This window comes from Vulpes vulpes, chromosome 3, assembly GCF_048418805.1.
Source record: "Vulpes vulpes isolate BD-2025 chromosome 3, VulVul3, whole genome shotgun sequence".
NCBI classification, from domain to species: Eukaryota; Metazoa; Chordata; class Mammalia; order Carnivora; family Canidae; genus Vulpes; species Vulpes vulpes.
Window position 1 is genome coordinate 127,423,905 of NC_132782.1, and position 21,188 is coordinate 127,445,092.

At 36.7% G+C, this 21,188-nt stretch overlaps 1 protein-coding gene and 1 pseudogene across 4 annotated transcripts in view; both read left to right on the forward strand.

The window, feature by feature from the left end:
* The window catches only part of DPYD (dihydropyrimidine dehydrogenase), a 793,145-nt gene extending 772,179 nt beyond the window's left edge, over positions 1-20,966 (forward strand). For all 4 annotated transcript variants that reach the window (XM_072754539.1, XM_072754541.1, XM_072754540.1 and 1 more), the window contains 2 exons: positions 17,150-17,290; positions 19,489-20,966. In XM_072754539.1, coding sequence (XP_072610640.1) covers positions 17,150-17,290; positions 19,489-19,662 — 315 coding nt within the window. In that variant the 3' untranslated portion in view covers positions 19,663-20,966. The remainder of the gene's footprint in view (positions 1-17,149; positions 17,291-19,488) is intronic.
* LOC112918480 (U4 spliceosomal RNA) lies at positions 6,787-6,910 on the forward strand (annotated as a pseudogene).
* Positions 20,967-21,188: the final 222 nt, after the last annotated feature.

Below are 21,188 nucleotides of genomic sequence, written 5' to 3' on the forward strand. Positions count from 1 at the left end.
GATTATCACGTGATTTGGGGTTAAGTGAGAATTGTCGCACTCCTATCTCTTCTAAACTAACTTGAATTAAATGTAATATCTCATCTTTTCCATACATATACAAAAAGTAAAAGAAAGATATTATGTATCTTTGAAGGAAAAGAAGTGCAAGGTGATTATAAGAGCATTTTGACTTTTTCTAGTCTTTTATTCCTTCAGGGAATATATTAATAGCCTAGAAGCAAGACAAAAACAGAACAAAGAAAAACCTACTAGAGTTGAATTCAAACTGGTCGATCACTAATCCAAATAAAATATCAAACTCAGCAGAATTAAATAAACCAAAGAAACATATGAAGTCAGGAAAGTAAGTAAACATTTTTTAAAGTATCAAGGAGGGATAAGTCTTATTAAAAATAGTGCAAGTTAGGGACGCCTGAGTGGCTAGGTCAGTTAAGCATCTGATTCTTGACTTTGTCTCAGATCATGATCTCAGTGTCTTGGGATTGATATTACTGGGCAAAGTTAAATTCTTCTCTCCAACATTCTGTAGTTTCATTTGTTTTTTTTTCTAATGTTAACAGTGCAAAGAGTAATATAAAAATTACCCATAATCTTAAATCACTGAAAATTTAGATTTATAAAATTCTAATCCTTTTTATATCTAAATACAATATATTAAAATAAACATAGAATATTCTTACATTTTGTACATGAAAACTCCACAATAATTTATATATCATTTTTATGTCAAAGTAATGGTTACACAGTATTTTATAATATGAACTTATTAACTTTTTAAAAGTAACTTAGAGCCCAGAGGGCACTGCGCTGGTTCTGCAGAGAAGGCAGGCAAACAACCCAGAGGCAGACAGTGTGGAAACAGTGATCTGAAAACTGCCTGGGACACACAGTGGGGGTGATTATTCCCTTTACTCAGGGAGAGTGCTTCCCTGAGAGCAGCAAGCATGGAGACCCCTCTCTGAGGACAAAGTTGCTGGCTGGTGCCATGTTCCTCCACACCCACTCAGCATAAACACAGAAGCATCTGCAGTAAACAGCGCAGGTCCAAAACTCACTGCCTAACCTGTTTGCACCAGGTCCCACAACCCCTGTGCTATGACAGTACTGCTGTCTTGGTCAAGTTTGCCTCAGTCTCCACATGACAGGTTCCTTCCCCAGAAAAGCAGCAGAAACTCTTACCCACACCACATCTCCCGACCAAAGAGTTCTGCAGGGCTTCAGTTCTAATGGAAGTCGTATGAGGTATCATTTAACAAGCAGACCAGAGCACACCTAGTTATAACTCCCTGCACTCTGGCCAAGGACTAAACACTGCCCATTGCAGGGAAGGAAAGCCTCTGCAGAAGACTGGCCTAAAGGATAGAGCAGCCAAAGCACAGCAGTAGAGTGCACACAGCACACACCAGAGACCCTTTTTGAAGCACCAGGCTCTGGACACTCTATGACCCCTTCTTCTTAAAACCATTTCTCTCAAGAGCAGGAAAAATAATGGGCTTTTCTAACACAGAGAAAAGGGCAGAAATGGAGAAAAAAATGCCAAGATCGAGGAATTCATCCCAAATGAAACAACTGGTAAAGTAATGGCCAGAGACCTAATTGAAACAGACATAAGTTAATATGTCTGATGGAGAGTTTAAAGCAATAATCATAAAAATACTTGCTGGGCTTGAGAAAGAATGAAAGACTTCAGGGACACGCTTACCAGAGAAGTAAAGGAATTAAAAAAACAATCAGTTAGAAATGAAAAATGCAATAACTGAGATTCAAAACAGACTGGATACAGTGAGCACAAGGATGGAAGAAGCAGAGGAATGAATAAGCTATATAGAAGATAAAATAATGGAAAATAACCTGAAAAGAAGAGGGAAAGAAGGATTATGGAACACAAGAATAGATTAGGAAACTCAGTGACTCCATTAAATGTAATAATATTTATATTACAGCAGTCCCAGAAAAAGAGAGAGAAAAGGGGGCAAAAAATTTATTTGAGGAAATAATGGCTAAAAAAGTTCCCTAATCAGAGGAAGGAACCAGCCATCTAGATCTAGGAGGCACAGAGAATTCCCATCAAAATCAACAAAAACAGGCCAACACCAAGACATAATTGTAATTAAATTTGCAAAATATGGTGATAAAGAAAAATCATTAAAGAAGGAAGACAGAAGAGAAGAAGTCCCTAACTTACAAGTAAAGACAAATAAGGTTAGCAGCAGATCTCTCCACAGAAACTTGGCAGGCTAGAAGAAAGTACCATGATACGTATATTTAACATACTGAATGGAAAAAATCTGCAGCTATTAAATATTCTATCCAGTAAGGCTATTATTCAGAAAAGAAGGAGAGATAAAGAGTTTCCCAAACAAAAACCAAAGGAGTTCATGACCACTAAACCAACCCTGCAAGAAATATTAAAGAGGACTCCTAGAGTGCAAAGAAGAAACTAAAAGTGTGAAACAGAGATCTCCAGAAACAATGACAAAACAAAACTAATAAAATGGCACTAAATACACACCTATCATTAATTACTCTGAATGTAAATGGACTAAATACTCTAATCGAAAAACATAGTGTGTTAGAATAGATAAAAAAACAAGATCCATCTATATGCTGCCTGCAAGAGACTAATTTTAGACCTAGAAACACCTGCAAGCTGAAAGTGAGGGGATGTAGAAATATTTATCATGCAAATGGACACCAAAAGAAAGCCAGAATAGCCATACTTTATATCAAACTAGATTTTAAACTAAAGACTGTAATAAGATATAAAGAAGGTCACTATATAATAATAAAAGGGTCTATCCAACAAGAAGATCTAACAATTGTAACTATGTATGCCCCAATGTAGGAGCACCCAAATATATAAAACAGTTAATAACAAACATAAACTCAATGATAATAAGAAAATAATGGTAGGGGGGCTTTAATACTCCACTTATAGCAATGAACAGATCATTTAAGCACAAAATAAACAAGGAAATAGTGGCTTTGAATGACACTGGACTAGATGGACTTAACATATTATTCAGAACATTTCATCCTAAAGCAAAATTTAAAAAAAAAAAAAATACTGATTCAAAGGAGCACCTGTTTATAGCAGCATTAACAATAGCCAAACATGGAAAGAGCACAAATGTCCCTTGACTGATGAATGGATAAAGAAGAGGTGGTACATATGTATGGAATATTACTCAGCCATCAAAGAATGAAATTTTGCCATTTCCAATGATGTGGGTGGAGCTAGACAATATTAGGCTAAACAAGTCAGAGAAAGACAAATACCATGTAATTTCACTCATATGTGGAATTTAAGAAACAAAACAAACAAACATGGGAGGGGAAAAAAGAGAGGGGGAAAAGCAAGAAACAGATTCTAACTATAGAGAACAAAATGATGGTTACTAGAAAGTTGCTGAGCGGAGAGAATGGGTTAAAGTAGGTGATGGGGATTAAGGAGGGCAGTTGTTATGATGAGCACCGGGTGTTTTATGAAGTGTTGAATCACTACATTCTACACCTGAAACTAAGATTACAGTGTATGTTAACTAGTTGGAATTTAAATAAAATCTTGGAGAAAGAAGAACAAGTAACCTATTGCTGAACCTTTAAGTTATTTCCAGAATTTTATACAAATAATGCTATTATAATTATCACTGTATAAAAATCTTTGTGTAGACATCTTACTGTTTTCTCAAGAGAACTTACAGATGAAATTTTAGGCCTTTTGATATGTTTTACCAAATTGCTCTCCAGAAAGAGTGTGCAAATTTATATTCCGCCAAAAAATATAGAAGGGCCCATTTTTTTAGACACCCATCAGCAATGGATTTATTTTTAATTTTAATCAATGCAACAGTAAAAAAAAATGTTTAATTTTTTTCTTTAATTTTGAATGTCTAATAGTAGTGAGATTGGCATGTTTTTATATATTTTTGGACCATTTCTTCTTTTGTGAATTTACTACTCATTTTTTGACCAATTTTCTGTTGGAATATTTATCATTGTCTTACAGATTATTTATAAGCTTTTTATATATTACCATTTGTCTCATAACTTGTAGTGTTACATATATACATACAGCAGCTTTAACTTTATGTAATTATAGCATACAAAAGCTTATCTTGTGATTTCTCTTTTTCTTTATTTGCTTAGTCTAAACTTTTTCTACTGTAAGATCGTAAATATTCACCCCATCTAGTTCTTTTAGGATTTTCATATTTACATTTGACTAATTAATCTAAAATTTTTGTTACTTTAAAGTATCAAGTATGACCATAGCTTTATTTTTTCCCCCAAAATACAATCATACCAAGATCTCAATATTTGTATTTTAAAACGCCCCTTTCTATCTCTCAAATTATGACTCGGTGACCAAATGTATCATAAATTGCATGACTTGCTTTATATTCAAGTTTTTAACCTCTCAAAATTTGCTTAATGATAATGATGTCTGTATTCATCTCTCTGCTTCGTAATTTCTATATTCTCTCCCTTTATAATTAATATAGACTTTTCCTATATGTTGACTCAAACATTCTCCATCACTTTCTCTTTTCTATACTTCAGACCTGGGCCACTCACTATTCTCTGGATACCTCCATCTAGGCAGTCTAAACAAGGAGCACAAAGGCCATCACACTTTAAACTAAACTGATTATCATTCCATCCAAACTGCTCTCGATCCTAAGTTCTGTGCCTCAGGGAACAACATGGAGGACCACTCTCTATCCTAAGCCTGAAACCTGAAATTCAGCCTAGACTCTGTCCTATTGCTCATCCCATTGTCAATGGGATCATAAGACATTCACTAATATCTATCATTTTTATCTCTCATGTCTCCCTCCTCTTCTGTCCTTTCCTTCCAAGGAGATCTTAATATGGTTCTTTACACATTCTTTCATGGAATTTTGAAATATTCTACTAACTGGCTTTCTTTTGTCATTCTTACCTAATACACCTCCAACTATTATGAATATTCTTTGAAAAATGCAAAGCTGATTTTTTTTAATCTTTTACTTAAGATTCCCACACCTTAAGGTAAATTCCTCAGCATAACCTTCACACCCTTCATATTTTAGCTTGTCTTGGCCTGAACAGCTTAGTTGAGTGGTGAAAAATAGAACCCAGGAGGTGGTAAATTGAAGAATTAATAAAGTTTGAAAAAGTAAGAACAAGGTGTATGGAATACTCTTTTCTGAACAAGGTGTATGAATATATTATTTTCTAACCTTGAACTTGATCAGAAGGAAAGTGACAGGAAGAGAAAATAGGATAGAGGGAAAGGTTGATTTTTTTATTATTATTATTTTTTTTTTTACTTGTTAGGATAATTGAGGTTTGCATGAGTCCATGTGCTCTGAGAGAAGAGCTAAAGCTACCAGAAAGGGTGTGATGCTGGAGGCTATATCTTTGACAAGTAGGTTGGGGTTAGAGTTCGGATACTACATTAAGTCATCTTGCATTAGAGAAAGGACATCTTTTATGATTTTCTACCTACTGCATGCCATATACATTTAATGAAACCAAATTTATACTTACCAGTATCATTTTCGTATGTAGCCATGTTTAAAGAAAAAGTCTTAACCTCTTTTCTTTCACCGAAATACATAGCAAAGTTCATAGGATTTTCATAGATTACATTTATAGAGGAAGAGTTTCCTGAATTAAGCATGGAGCTACTCTGTCCCACTGCCTGGGTTCAAATTATGGCACTGCCATTTTGTAGCTGAGTGAACTTACCTCAATTAGCTAATCTGTGAGACAGAAAAAATAAAAGGATCTGCCTCATGGAGTTATAAATTAGGTAATGTATGAAGTGCTTTTAGCCTACATCAAATATATCTTAAATAAATATTACCTACTATTAGTTATGTTAAGAATGGACAGGTTGAAGGAGGTAGTAGGTTAAGGTGACTCTCCATTTGCATTTTGTTCAATAAAATTAGCTCAAGAACTAAAGTAAGGATACATAAAGCTCTGGAGGCCAATCAAGTTGGAAGTTTTTGAAGAAGTCCATATATTTTCCAGAGAATCTTTGTTGCATGCCTACCATAAGACAAGCAATGTGCTAAGAATTAGGCATCTATTATATAATAAATAAAGTGACACAACCTCTGTCCTCATGAGGCATACTGACTAAGAAAGAAACAGGTATTAAGAAGAGTGCAAAGAATTACACTAATAATATAAAATCATATTTGTGATACAAAATATACAGGAAAAATGCAGGATGTATAGAGTCTCTTTCATAGAAGAAGACCTAGTTTAGACCAAAGAAGCAGAGGAAGGCCTCTCTGAGGAACTGGTATTTAAGGAGCCCTATGAGGTGGGTAGGGATTAGAAGGGTAAGGAGAAAAGGAAGTTTTAGGAGATCCATAATGTGGTCCTGGATTTGGTGGGTGGCTGTGGTTAAAGAGACAGAAGAAGGGAAGAAATTGATGATGTCATGTTAATTCTTCTAAAACTTAGTGATTGTCATTAGATATTGAGAGATGAGGGCAAGTAAGGAATTAAGAATAAGGAGACCAAGACAATTAGGTTTTTTATGGTCCCACTAACTGAGATAAAGAAAAGATAATGAATCAGGATTTTGTTCTTAGTGTTTTTAGATGTAATGGGTTTTTTTGATATGGGATGAAAGTTTAGAATTGAGCATGTTGAAATTAATGAACTCAAGCAAATCAGGGACCTATGCTGGAGGATATAAAAGAAAAAGAGCTGACGTTCTGACTACCTACTGTGTGCTAGACACAAGATAGAAGCCTGACATCTATTTTCATAATTATTAGCTTTGCGCAGTGGCAGTATCGTAGCCAATGAGGTATATCCGAGGCGCGATTATTGCTATTTTCACAATTATTACTTAACCTAATACCCTACATGGGAGAAGGAAGTTCTGGGGAAACAAATGAGAAGAACTGAGGGGAAAAAATAAAGGAGACTATCATCAGAAGGAAATGATGAAGGAGGATCTTAAGAACGTAGAAGTGTCCACAGGTCTGAAAGCAGTCCTCATCTCAGCAGCGATATCTTGTATTGTTTCCTTTTATCTTTCACACATAACCAACCGCTAGTTTGCAGGCGTTGTCATATTCACTCACCTTCATTTTGTCATTCATCTAACAACTAGTAGTGTACACCCACCGTGTTCCAGCACTGATATAGTCACTAGAAATTCAATAGTGAACAAAACGAAAGCCCAGCTCTCGTGGCTCTTACGTTTTAGTAAGGAGAAACAGACAAAGGAGTAAAAAAGTGAATGTATACTGTGTCAGATGGTCACAGTGCCAGGAAGAAAATATAGCAGGATTAGGAGAATAGGAATTGCTAGGGAGGTTGGTCAGGAGAGGCCTGCCTGATTAAATGGCATTTGAGTAACCACTTTAAAGAGTGAGAGAGTGAACGATGTGGATCGATACCTTTGGGGAGTGCATCCCATTCAGAAGGAACAGAAAGTGCAAAGGCCCCGAAATAGGGAAGTCTTTGGCAGGAAGCCGTTGAGGTTTTTTAAAAGGAAGAAAAACATGATCTGACTTAATTTTTCAAAGGATCATCCTGTCTGTGATGTTGATACAGGATCCTAGATGGGCGAGGGCAGAAGCAGAGACTGGTCGGAAGGCTGTTGTAACAACCCAGGCAAGAGATTGGCAGGAGGGAGAATAAATACTAGATAATGTCAGAAGGCCTCGACTCCATTGTTTCAAATGAAATGATGGGTATGAAAGTATTGTACACAGCATAGTTCTGTTCAGACGTAAGGAGCCATGGTTATTGTTATTTTCATACAAGGCCTCCACCCCCCTGCCCATTATCTCAGACCCCATCTGGATGGTGTAGCTCTGTGGTTGTTCAGTCCTCATTGAAATGAACAGCCACCTTCCCTTTAAGAGCCAGCTCTGTGAGTGTGAATGAGACATTGCTTTCTGTGCTTTTGTTTTCTCCTACCACACATACCCAGGCACGCTATGTACTTCCCTCTGTTGCTTTCATTGCTTTTATGTTTTCCCTATGGTGTTTCTTCTGTTCTTGACATACCATTTTTTCCTTCTTCCCTTTTTCCTGGGGGGCCTGGGTTGTCTGTTTTCGTGCTTAATATTTTCTCTGTCCACCCATCTGTTTATTTTAGCTTGTTTCTTCCCTCCTCTCTGCTGGCCTCTTTATAGATTCCTCTGTTCAATAGTTTAAACTCCATGACACTGCTTTGTTTATCCTTTCAGCTAGCACAGTATATTATTCCCCATCTGCTACAGAAAGAGCCCCAGTGCCCCACAAAGTTAACTAAGCCCTCTTGTCTGAACAAGTTTTTCAGTCATGCATTCAAGTTTCTAATCTACCCCATCTTCCCTGGTTATGAGTGTGACAATATTATTTCTAAGCAAGCCATGCTCAATAGATCTCATCTTTTGTTCTTTTTTCCTTCGAATGCCTCAGATAAGATTTAATGGTCTGTTGCCTCAGAGGTAGGCAGTTTCAATATCAGTCCATCAGTAAGTATTTATTGAGTATTTGCTATGTGACCAGCAGTGTGCTAAGGACCAGGTTTATATCCAAAGATGTAAAACACACGGCCCAAGGCACAGGAATTTTCCTGATCTCGGTGGAGATGTAGCACTAACATGTATTTACTATGCACTTGCTGCAATCCAGGAATTGTGCTAGAAACTAGGAATACAACATGAATTTTAAAAAGAAAGACATCTATCCTTATGGAGCTCATAGTCTAGCAAGGGAGAAAGACACATGTTAAAAATTATTTACAGTTCAATCAAATATGTACAAAATGCTCTGGGAACACAGAGGAGTGAAAGGGATTAGTTCTGCCTCGGGTAATTGTGGAAAGCTTCACAGAGATGGTGATATTTAACATGGAGTTTAATAAATTAGTGTTAATTAAGCAGAGAATTAATAATAAAAGCTAATATTTATTGAGTACTTATGAGGTTTCAGGCATGGTTCTACATGCTTGTGAATTGACTCATTTAATTCTCACAGTAACCCTATCAGGTACCTTATTTTTCCTATTTTACTGATTTGAGTAATTGATAAGCAGATTAAATAACTTGCCCAAGGTCACACAGCTAGAAAGACATCAAAACCAAGATTGGATACCAAAGTGTGGCTCTAGAACTATCTTTGGTGTCTTAAGCCTATCTTTGGTGTCTCTCACAAAAGAAAAAAAAGGGGGGAGGGGGAGGAGGAGAAGGAGGAAGTCAGTATCTCAAGCAAATCAGTATGTTTGAAAAGCATAGTATTCATACATACTGGGCAGAAAATGCTGCCATGGAACCTTATGTCCACATAAGGTGGACGTACACAGTACGTAGATCAGCCAGGTAGTAGGGTCTGACTGGTAAACCCCTTCTTTTTTTTTCAGTAGGAATTCATAGAAAGGACCAAACTGAGAGACAACAATGAGGAAAATAATCTAGTTTTCTTGATCGGTCTTGATGATATAAAAAGGCAGAGGGATGTGCTGATTAAGCTGCTAGCCGTGTCAGCTGGAGCATCGAGTGGTTATTCCCAGTGTTACACTATGACTACAGGTTCCTCAAGAGCCAAGTGTTTGCTAGCCACATGCTATCCAGCTTCTCCTGCTCCTTTGGAAGCTAAGGCCCTCAATCCAATGCCAGGGAGGGTCTGAGGCCCTAAGGTTAACCTGGCATCTGGTTGATTTCCTTTTTAGCAAGCCCACATCTTGATTTCCATTTCATAATGAAACAACATTTACCATATATATATATATAGTGAGATATATATATATATATATATATATATATATATATATATATATATTTCACCATATCTGGAGCTGCCAATTTTCTGAAAGAAACAGAAGTGAAAGGATTTTGAGGAAGAAGAGGGTAATCAGAAATAGTGCTGGAAGACTGAAGGGGGAGAATGAGATAAAGTAAGAAAAAGACAGCTGGCCTCCTACAATAGGTGCAGAGGTCTCCTTCTAAAAGGTGAACCAAGACTTTCAGAAGAAGGTCCTGACATTCCACAGGTTTGCTTGTGCTAGAGAAAAGAAACTGAATAGGAGACAGTTTTGTCTCCTCACTGAGAACTGAAGTGACAGTGTGCACATTTGGCCCGACTAAATGAGAAACGTGCTTTATTCCCAGGCAGCATATAACAGAGATTTGAGAGTCTGCCAAGACTTATAAAGTCCCCCGAATGCTTCCCACTTCTGTTGATATATATGAGAATGAATTCTCATTCTCTTTATGAAGCCAGGAATGTATCTCTAACGTCTTTGAATTTCTGGGTAGGAAAATGAATGGTTTAGGGGCACTAGTGATGTTTTCATCTCTTCTTCCTGCTGCTTCTAGTAAGAGATGGACTGCATCTCATAAGACTGGCAAGACGGTGTTGGCAGGAGACCAGTCAGCCTGATCGAGTGGTTTATTATTTCAATTGAATTGTGAGAGAAAGGAGAAAAGTACTCAGATAAAATTGTAAGACCGTATTAGATACTACAGAGCATAAAAGAGATGGCACAGAAAGAAAAATAGTAGAGGACTATCCCAGCAATTTTTAGGAGATACCAGAGAAATGGGCTGGGGCAACATTAACATTCTCAGTTGTCTCTATACCAACAAGTAGCAGATGAAAAATTATTAAACTGAACTTTAAGAGAAATGAACAGAATTTGGTAAATATCATTGCTTACATTTTATGGGGATGTTGTGCGATGTGATTCCTGCCTGGAATATGACGATGGAAAAGCATATCTTGTTTGGAATAAAGAGGTCTAATTGAAGGATTAGGGGAGGAGCAGTATCTGTCAGAAAGATGTACACATGCATGGAGATCACAAACCTGAAGGTGAAGCATGGAGGAAGCAGCTGCAGGAGAGTGAAATGAAAGAAATACAGAAATGTTATCCTGGGACTACATCACAGACCTCATAACCAGATGGTTAATATGGACAGGCAAGATAGAGGAGCGATGTAAGCCTTTACAGACTTCAGATGAAAATCCCACTCCACTAAAGGCAAAACATCTGAAAAATTATTGAATTGCCTTGTTGGAAACTTAATCTCACAGAAGAGAGAGAAGCAATGAGGGGTCTTGCTGCATTGGCTTATTTCTGGCTCTTTACAGAAATCCATTTGGGGAAAGTGGCAGCTGAAAGAATCTTGAAGGAAAGTAACCATCCCATATCATCTTAGGCCATAAAAAAGCCATAAAAAGGAACTCTGAGCTTGGACATACAAGTATCCTCCACCTTTAGTAAATCTCATTTCAGGAAGTTCAGACAAAACAATAGAAACAATCCTATAGTCAGTGACTCTAACCTGCAGATAGATCAAGAAGAATGAGAAGCTGTCAGATTGAAATTTGATGACATAATCACTCAGTTTCCCAAGTAGCAAGAAGAGGGTCAAGCATTTAGATAACTCCGTAGTCAATGGTCATATGATAAAATAAGATCACATTACCAATGATGATCATAAAAGAGTGGCATCAAGGAGTAAGGATGTTTCAGAAGTACCAAAGCCTGAAATTATCTGAATTTGGGGAAAATATTAGGAAAAATGAAATGGTATTTTGCCTATTAAAAGTTTTAAAAAATGAGAAGAAAATACACCCACGACTTCGAACAGATGGCACACTGTTAACTTACAATTAGTGAGAACTGTTCAGCTCCTCTTATCTTTCTAGCATCCCCATAGAGAATCCTCTTATAACTGAAAAGGGTAGGGAAAACACATTTGAGAGTTGAAGCCCAGGATAGGTAAAGATATAGTAAAAACACATCACATTCACTTCATTGAATTTAAATCCAAAGTTCCTGGCAAGAACTTGCTCCTTTAAAGCCTGAGCTACCTACTTAAAAAGAATACAGTGATGAGAGCACCGGCCGGTACTGAGCCAACCATGGTCACACTCAGTCCTCACTCATATGTCTCTTCCACTCCTTTTCTCCCCCACTTATGTTGGTAAATTGAACACCAATAAAAATTAATTTATTAAAAAAAAATTCACAGATTCTCACTTGTTTCTGTCCCATTTCTTGGGTTACTTGTTTCTCACCTTCGCTGTCAATCTACTACTTTATTTCCAGGCTGCTGCTTTGTCTCTGCCCTCGCATCTCAGCATATTCATGCTAAGTCCTCAGTTATCAGAGTTCTACTGAATGTAAACTCAAGATTTCCTTTCCTCACTGTATGGATGAGGATATCAAAAATAAATGACCCGCTGTATTTTTTAAAGTACCTTTGTATGATATTGCTGCATCACAGTGCTGAAAAATAAATGTTGCCTCGGGTTCTTGGGTGTTGTGGGGAAAAGGTAGAAGTAGACCAGAGAGCTTAAGGTCTGATCCCAGTGGAATTCTCCAAAGATAATGAAACTTCTGACTTGAGAGCATTAGTAAACAAAGACATTATTAAGAATCAGCATAAATTCAGTGAGAACCAACCAAATGATCTCATTTCCTATTTTGAGAGTTTTTTTTTGTTGTTGTTTTGTTTTTTGGTTTTTTTTGGCAGGAAGTAAAGTAGGAGTAAAAGATAAGACATGGGACCTTGATAATGGTGCAGATAAGGAGAACGTGATTGAATAGCTATGCCCAGATAATTTAAATGTTAGATCCCTTTCACTCAGAAGTCACAGTGATTGCCCACAGCACAGTCTTCTGGGTCCTGGCCTTTGAATGGCACTTTTATTGACAAGTTTGGAAAAAGTATGTTCGTCAGATGTGTAGAAGACTTAAAGCTAGGAAGAACAGTTAATGTGCCAGACAACAGTACCAACTTGAAAATACTTTAATGACCAATTTAAAAAAATAGGCCAAAACTAATTCATACTAAGCATCATAAATTATGATGCAGCAGGGATGGGATTGGGGCCCCCTAGTCCCTTACTTTTTAGTCCTAAACTTTATATCAAACCGAAATATTGGCTGATCCAGTTTTTATTTTTTTTTAAAGATTTTATTTATTTATTCATAGACACAGAGAGAGAGAGGCAGATACACAGACAGAGGGAGAAGCAGGCTCCACGCAGGGAGCCCGACGTGGGACTCGATCCCAGGTCACCAGGATCACACCCCAGGCTGCAGGTGGCGCCAAACCGCTGCACCACCGGGGCTGCCCTGATCCAGTTTTTTAAAAAATACTTTTGATTGTCCGAAAGGAATGATTAACCGACAAAGCTGTGATTCTTTTTTTTTTTTTAAATCTTTTTTTTTATTATTTTTATTTACTTATGATAGTCACAGAGAGAGAGAGAGAGAGGCAGAGACACAGGCAGAGGGAGAAGCAGGCTCCATGCACCAGGAGCCCGATGTGGGATTCGATCCCGGGTCTCCAGGATCGCGCCCTGGGCCAAAGGCAGGCGCCAAACCACTGCGCCACCCAGGGATCCCAAAGATGTGATTCTTGAATTCTGTAGTCCTTTGCATTTTTAATTTTGGGGGCATTTATATTTAAATCAAATATATCATCTATACTTTAAAGAATTTAGCATCACTTTCTCCACACATACATTCAGGCATAAACATTTCCACTAATCAGGGACGACTGTTATCGGAGTATATATCCACACCCTGCTTGAAATAATGTAGGTTCCCTAGTCTCCACAGGTGTGTGTCCAAGAAGGATTAGACCAACCATATGTCTTCCTCTGTCTGTGTGTGTCTTTCAGTGAACTCCAAATTCCAGACGTGTTCTCAAGGGTATTCATAAGCTGGCAGTACTAAGTGGAAGCTTTGGGTTTTAAACAAATGCCCACATTTTAAGGCACATAAAATGGTAATTCATTTTCTTTGCTACTCTTTCCCAAAATAATTTAAAATAATTATCATTGTTTTAACCCCTACCAGATTAAAAAACTATAATATCTTAAGAACTATGATGACTTTTTAACACCATGTGCTGATAAAATTTAGAGGCTCCAAGGACCTTGTTTTATTTAGCTTCACATTAAACAATAATATTTTAATAAATAACAATAGCAAATCTCCAGTACAGAGCAGAAGGTATATTTAATATACACAGAATGTGAACTTGCCTCTTACAATAAAATCTCCTGAAATATACATTGTGTCTTTTGAATAAGCCTTGGAGGTTTGATGACTGTCTAGGGAGTTTCCTGTTTAATCATCATTTGAATATTTTCTGGTGATTTCAGTCAAGCCATGATCTGATTCAATAAAACAACTGTTTGATTTATTTCCTAGGTTGAAAAGATTATTTTCTATCGCATATAAATAGCTTTATAGCTAGCAAGTGACCTCATGGACTTACTGCCTTAAAACATTATTAGAAAATACTAAGCATGCCCAGATACTTTGACTATGATTATTTTGTATTTAAATAAGTGCTCAAATCTTTTTATGTTTCTCATATTAATAAAAATGTTCAGTAAATCAACAAGTAGCTATTAGCCCATACAACTGTGTGCCTAATATTACACTGTATGTTTAGTACATGAATAAATGAATGCTATATTTATTTTAACAAATATTTGAGCACCCATTATGTTTCAGTGATCTGCAGGAGCAAGATATGCCACAGGAGACAAAAAGATGAATAAAGCCTGCTAAGAGACTGCATATAGGAAGCTAAATATAGAAAATATCTACAACATGAAGTAGAATTCACTAAATAGAGAAATGACAGATGAGTCAGCATAGCAGTGCTTATGACCATAGAATTTAAAGTCAGGCAACACTGGTCTGAATCCCTTCTCATCATTCACTTAATTTTATACCTTTAAATCTCATTTGTCTCATCATGTGTTGAGGTTTAAATATGACGATGCTTTAAAATTATGGCATTGGTCTAAGACACTCTAAAAACTCAAAACTTGTCTGTAATCATTGGTTCCACATAATAGATAAAATACTATAGATCATTGGTGGAATATAAGAGAAGATGGGAGGGGAGAAGGATAGGTGGGAGAAAATGGAGGAGATGAAGAAGAGGAAGAGACAAAGAGATCACATCTTCAATTTGTGTAGGAAAGGCAAAAGAAGAACTGAGGAAATCTTCATGAAGTCATGGCACGTGAGATGTGTCTTTGAAGGATGGAGAGGGTTTTTCAAAGTGGAGATGAGAAGGAAGGGTATTCTGGACAGAGGACTCAACCTAAAATTAGGCACCAGAGGAGTCAACTGACAGGTGTGGTTCAGTGTGGAGAATGTATTCAGTGTAGCTGAAGCACATGATATTTGGAAGTGAGAAATAAGACCAAAAAAGACATTGTTAGAAAGACGTAGATGCTAGACTTAAATGGAAGACAGTTATTTAACAGATTTTTGAGTAAGGTAGCGAGAAATTAAGTCTGTGCTGTACAGCCTAGATTAATATGACATTACCTAGGGTGGAGTAGGGAAAGGAGGGATATGAGAATGAGACTCTTCACGTGGGCTCTTACCTGCATTAGAGGTAATGGGAAGCTAATTAGTCGTGGTTACAGATTGTAGTAGACATGGAAAGAGGATTCAAAACATATTGCAGATCCAGAACTCACAACACTTGACCATAGACAGATGAGATGCTTAAGTAGGGAGAAGTTGGAGTAGAACAGAACTCAGAATTGTCAAGCTTCAGTGATTGGAAAAACCTACCACTGTTCACAAGATGAAGGAAATGAGAAGGAAGACCCGTTTTGTGGTGTTGATGATAAGTTCAGTGAGTGGAGAATTTGGGGTACCAATTTCTAGTGATAATGCTCATCATGCAGCTGACAAATGTAGATCTTGAGTTTGTGAGAGCAATTCTGAATAGAGATATTGATTTGGACATCAAGTGCCCACCTACAAACAGACTACAGTACAGTTGAAATTCCATCTTCAACACATTGAAAATAGTGACAACAGTCTGTAAAGTCTCTATCTTGTTACTCCTTGAGGGATACACACATAAACTGTAAATAAGAATGTAAAATTTGTTTCAGTCTGAAAGCTCCAAGTCATGAGCATATTGTCATTTAGAGCTGAAACAGAGAAAAAAAAAAGTAGAAAAGGGTAACCAAGGCCATAAAAAGAAGAGCAGAAAATAAAATGCCAAAGAGAATACAGGAAGATAGCTTAAATAAGAGTCAAACCTCCTTGAAAGCGGACCTTGAACTCAAACAAAAAAATCCTCTTGTTAAAAGTTAAAAACAAAAGCAGAAAATCTTAACAGCATACTAATTTGACAAACATTGTTACATCCTTCTGTTTTTGTTTTATGCAACAAAGTATTTCTTATTGTTGATGAAACATCTTCTGTGCTTCACATATTAAGCAGGCTTCCAATTAATAAAAAGAACAAAGCAATGTGTAACCGCATGAAAACTCTCCAGTAGTGAATGAAGAAAATCCTAGTTCTTTAAAAGTAAAAGAGCATCTTCTTTAGCTATTAGATGAACTTAATTAATTAACATAAATTAGAATTTTTAGAAATGAAATATACTCTTCAAGACTGACAGGTGGGTATGTTAATAAAGCACTTTTCGAAATGAAAAATCTATAATCCAAATGCAGTGATATAAATGCATAGCATTCACATTTTTTATTCCCCTCATTCCTAGCAATCTAAAAAGTTTTCTAGTTTAAGTCCATTACCTTTTGTCTCTTTTTACTACTTTTGGATTCTTCAAAGTTCAAAATTGGAAAAAAGTAAGCCAGAACCACTGAGAAAAGGGGTCATTTCTTCTGTCCACAGAAACACTGTTTTAGATCGTCTGGTAGAATATCTATGGAGGGGCGCCTGGGTGGCTCAGAGGTTGAGCTTCTGCCTTTGGCTCAGGTCGTGATCCCGGGTTCCTGGGATCGAGTCCCACATCAGACTCCCCGCAGGAAGTCTGCTTCTCCTTCTGTCTATGTCTCTGCCTCTGTGTCTCTCATGAATAAATAAATAAAATCTTAAAAAGAAAAGAAAACCAACGGAATGTAGTCAATTAGGTCTTGTGTTTCTAAGCTGGAGATATATATGTATGTATACACACACACATACTTTGCCCATCTTTTAGAAGACAAAAAAAATGTACTCTACAATTATGAAAAGTAGAGCTATGGGAACGACACTCCTGGAAGCCTCCTAAGTTACATAATACAACATTTTATAAAAATCAGAGAAATCTGGGCTGATACTATTTATTGCATGGTACTGTTTTTACAGTGCACACTGTCAGTAATTCGGTGCCTATGTTTTAGGATGTAATTGGAAAAGCGCTGCAGTACCTTGGAGCATTTGGTGAACTGAGCAACCTAGAGCAAGTTGTGGCCATGATTGATGAAGAAATGTGTATCAACTGTGGCAAATGCTACATGACCTGTAATGACTCTGGCTACCAGGTAAGGATTCTGCTGTAATTGGGATGCTGTGAGGCGTGTTTCTTCTGGCTTGTGTAGCAGAAAGCATCTTGTGTTGTTGCTAAGTGTGCAATGCAGACCAGACGTGCCCAGTATTACCCCTCAGCAGCAGCGTGTCTGTCCTCTCACCCTCTGAGCCTAGGAATTTTTTTTAAAGGAAAGCCATCACTTCTACTACCTATGCCACTATCCAGTGAACAGTGTCATTTTAATACAATTTTATCACCCATAAAACTGGCTGGGAAAGATCCAACCAAAAAAAAGAAATCCACACAATTATGTACATTAGGAAGCATTACGCTTTGCTACAGAGAGGGAAAAGAACTACCACGTATTGCCATTACCCTGGAAGGCCTTAATTCTTTCCACCAAAAGAGAATTCTCTTCCATTCAATATTGACTGGGCTTCTACTAGAAAAAAGCACCTTCTTACCTGGCAAATGAAATGTTGGGACCCGGAATTCCTTTGTGACTAGAGAAGCCAGCAAGTTGTAGTCTTACCACATGAAGTGAGCCAGTTCCTCACCCCTAAGCTGAGAGGCTGCCAGGGGACAATACCGAAAAAAAAATAACCATTAAACTTTTCAAGCTATGACGAAATAGAGTAAAATAATACCTTCTAAGATGACTAATGGAATTTTCAAGGTAGATAAAATGCCCTGTTTTTAAAAAATTGAAGTTCATTTAACTTATTCAGCCTGGAGGAAGTTCCCATGTTGCTTGTGGCGGGATTTTGCATATTCCTCTGACTGCCTAATAGAGATATAACAGACATTTTAATTTTTTAAAAATCTCTTCCTCTTTAATTTGACATTTGTTCTATACCAAATTTTTGCCCAATGTGTCACTCTTTTTGGTAGCTGAAAGGTGTCTCTAACAGTTATTTTGGAAATGCTAATCCTATCACACTCACGTTCACCTTCCCTTTAACCATTTAGAGGTGAGTCAAGAAGTCCTGTCACTAAAATCATAGTGGCAGGGCTCTAATACCTCAAATCTTAGAAGTTATGACTCCTACCTTAGAATTCTAACCTTGGCACATCAGTAAACAAACAAACCCTTATTAATGAGGGGGAAAAAAATCACAATTATGCATTTAAAAAGATTTTAAAAGTCCTCCTTTGACTCTTCTCTCTCAAAAAGATAAAAAATAGAAAATCAAAATCTTCAACTGATGATAAAGTTTCATATGTCTGCAAATTTTTAAAGGATAAGATTTTTAAGATAAAATCATTTTCTTTTCAATTGCTTCTTGGGGTTCTATTTATAAAAGGGTACATAAGGAAGATAAATAGTTTTTACTCATTCAAACAGCCATCCAAGATGTTGTTTTCTTTTTTAAAATGGCAACGATTTATGTGGACAAAGTTTCTTCTGGTTTGTCTTATCTACAGTTCTTGTTCTGATAGAATATGGTTGTTTCCTTGAGGATCAGACTGGTTTTTTATATTAAGCAGTCTGACATAATTTAATAAAACCATTTTCACATTTATGTGCATAAAAGAGGAAAGAATTATAGTTACAAGTAGCTTCGCCTGGGGGAGGGAAACTTTTTTAACAACAACAAAAAAGTTGCTTTGAATTGGATTACACCGCATTTTATATGACACAGGGTCATATCCTGATCCTTGATCAGAATCAAAGAATTATTTAATTGAAAATCCTCAAACCTCAATACTGGCACTAATGCCAACTTTTTTTTTTTTTTAACTACTGTTTTCTTCTAAAAACTACATGCCTAATTTGAAATCCAAGCAAATACATTTATGGCCCACATCTGCCGGTGACACTGTTTCACTGTTGAGAACAAGGAGTGTGAGGGGAGAGAGCACCCCAGGGTCCTCCGGGAGCCCACAGCCCATCCTGATAGAACTGCTAGGGTCTGCGCTTTGCTAGAACAAAGGAAATGAGAGAGTCACTGTCACAAAATATTTTCCGAGAAAAACAGCTCTAAGGAATTTTAAACAATGTATTTCTAATTTAAAAGGATTTCTTTTCTGGTTTGTTTTCTTTCTTTTCCTCCCCTCCAGCAGCTCAACTGTTGCTATAGCTGCACCGCAGGGCTGGGTGTCGTCTCCAAGTGCAGCTCCACTGCAGTGGAGGAAAATGTTCTTACTAAAATGGGGGCGTTCTTGACCTTTTTGGTCAGTGACAGCAATACTCTTTCTTTCTGTTTGCAGGCTATACAGTTTGATCCTGAAACCCACCTGCCCACCGTCACTGACTCTTGCACAGGCTGTACCCTGTGTCTCAGCGTCTGTCCTATTATCGACTGCATCAAAATGGTTTCCAGGACAACACCTTATGAACCAAAGAGAGGCTTGCCCTTAGCTGTGAATGATCTGGTGTGTTAAGGTGATTTGTGAAACTGTGGCTGTGAACTTTGAGGCCACCCACATATGCTGATCTTTTTAATTGGGATCGTTAGGTCCAGCTCTTTCTAAATGAAAGCAAATATAGGAGTTCTAAATAAATTTCTAAGTGAAAAATATAAATTTCTAAACACATTCCCAAATTTGAAAGACCGTCTACTGCCAGTGACCATTCAACTAATTGTCATAAAACAGAATAATTATTTTGTGAGGATAGTTGTTAAATAATTGTGTAGCCGTTAATTGGATCTTCACCATTAGTTGTCCGTTCTGAAAAATATTAACTTTTTGCTGGCAATTAATGCAATAGTTTCCAAATTGCCCTGTGCTATGCTTTGTCTTTGATTTCTAATTGTGAGTGAAATTAAGTATTTTAGAACAAAGTACCATTTAACTTACAAGAAAATGTTTCCTTGGAAACATTTTATAATTAAAAATTACATTTAATTTTAACACTGTGTCTAAGCAAATGTAATTAGCTCCATAAAGCACAAATGAAGAAAGTCAAATAATTATTTACTGTGGCAGGAAAAGAAAGCCAAAAAGGCAAAGAGGGTCACTTGCAAAAACTTTTTAAAGGCCCCTTTGTTAAAATAGCTCCTTTGCGGGGGGCCAGATACTCAAGTGACAGTATTTGGTAATCATTCATATCACTCTGCTGGTCCCCACTCGTGCCTGAGATGGGTGTTCAAACTCTACCAATGAATCAACATGACATTCTTCTTTAAATATTTAAACTATGTTCCTAACAAAATAAGATATTAGGATGGAGCTCTGGTTAAAGGCACTCTTTTGCTGTGCACAGATCTGCTCTCTCTGCTTCTAATAGTAGCCTTCATGATTATAGCAATTAATGTTTGAACAAAGCCCAAATTATACAGCAGTGGGTCACGTGCTTCATTATTCAAGAATGAAAAATATAGTATTGGTAATATAGATTAGGTGTGCAAAACTAACTTGACTACTCTTTTAGTGTTTATGTTTAATTTTAAAAGTAATCAAATAAAAGGAAATATATATTTTCTGTTACTGCCAAATATTTTTATATTTCTCTATTTTCATAATCAGCAAATAGCATCATATAACTTCATTTATCCCTTTGTTGGATATTTTAATATGAATCCATAAGTAGCAAATCTTTAAGTAATAATCTGTGGTATATTTCTATGGAAAATGCAAGATCTAGAAAAATAAAATATTTGTTTATGCACTTGTAGAGATGCACATTTACCACAAGATCTGTGTGATTGAATGATATCAAATAAAATTTCATAAAGCATTTTAAATAACGTGGTCTTTTGCTGCCTCTTTTGCAAGTACAACATCATGTCAACCATTTAGATTTTGAGGTAGAAAAGTTTTTATTTAATCCTATAATGCATTCCATCTAAATGTATATATAATGCTAGTTCAGATCTAATGAAGGTAATGACAGTACAGTTATTTAAATATTTCACTTCCAGTACCTCTTACCAGGTTTTCCCACTGAATTTAATTCCACTCTGCCA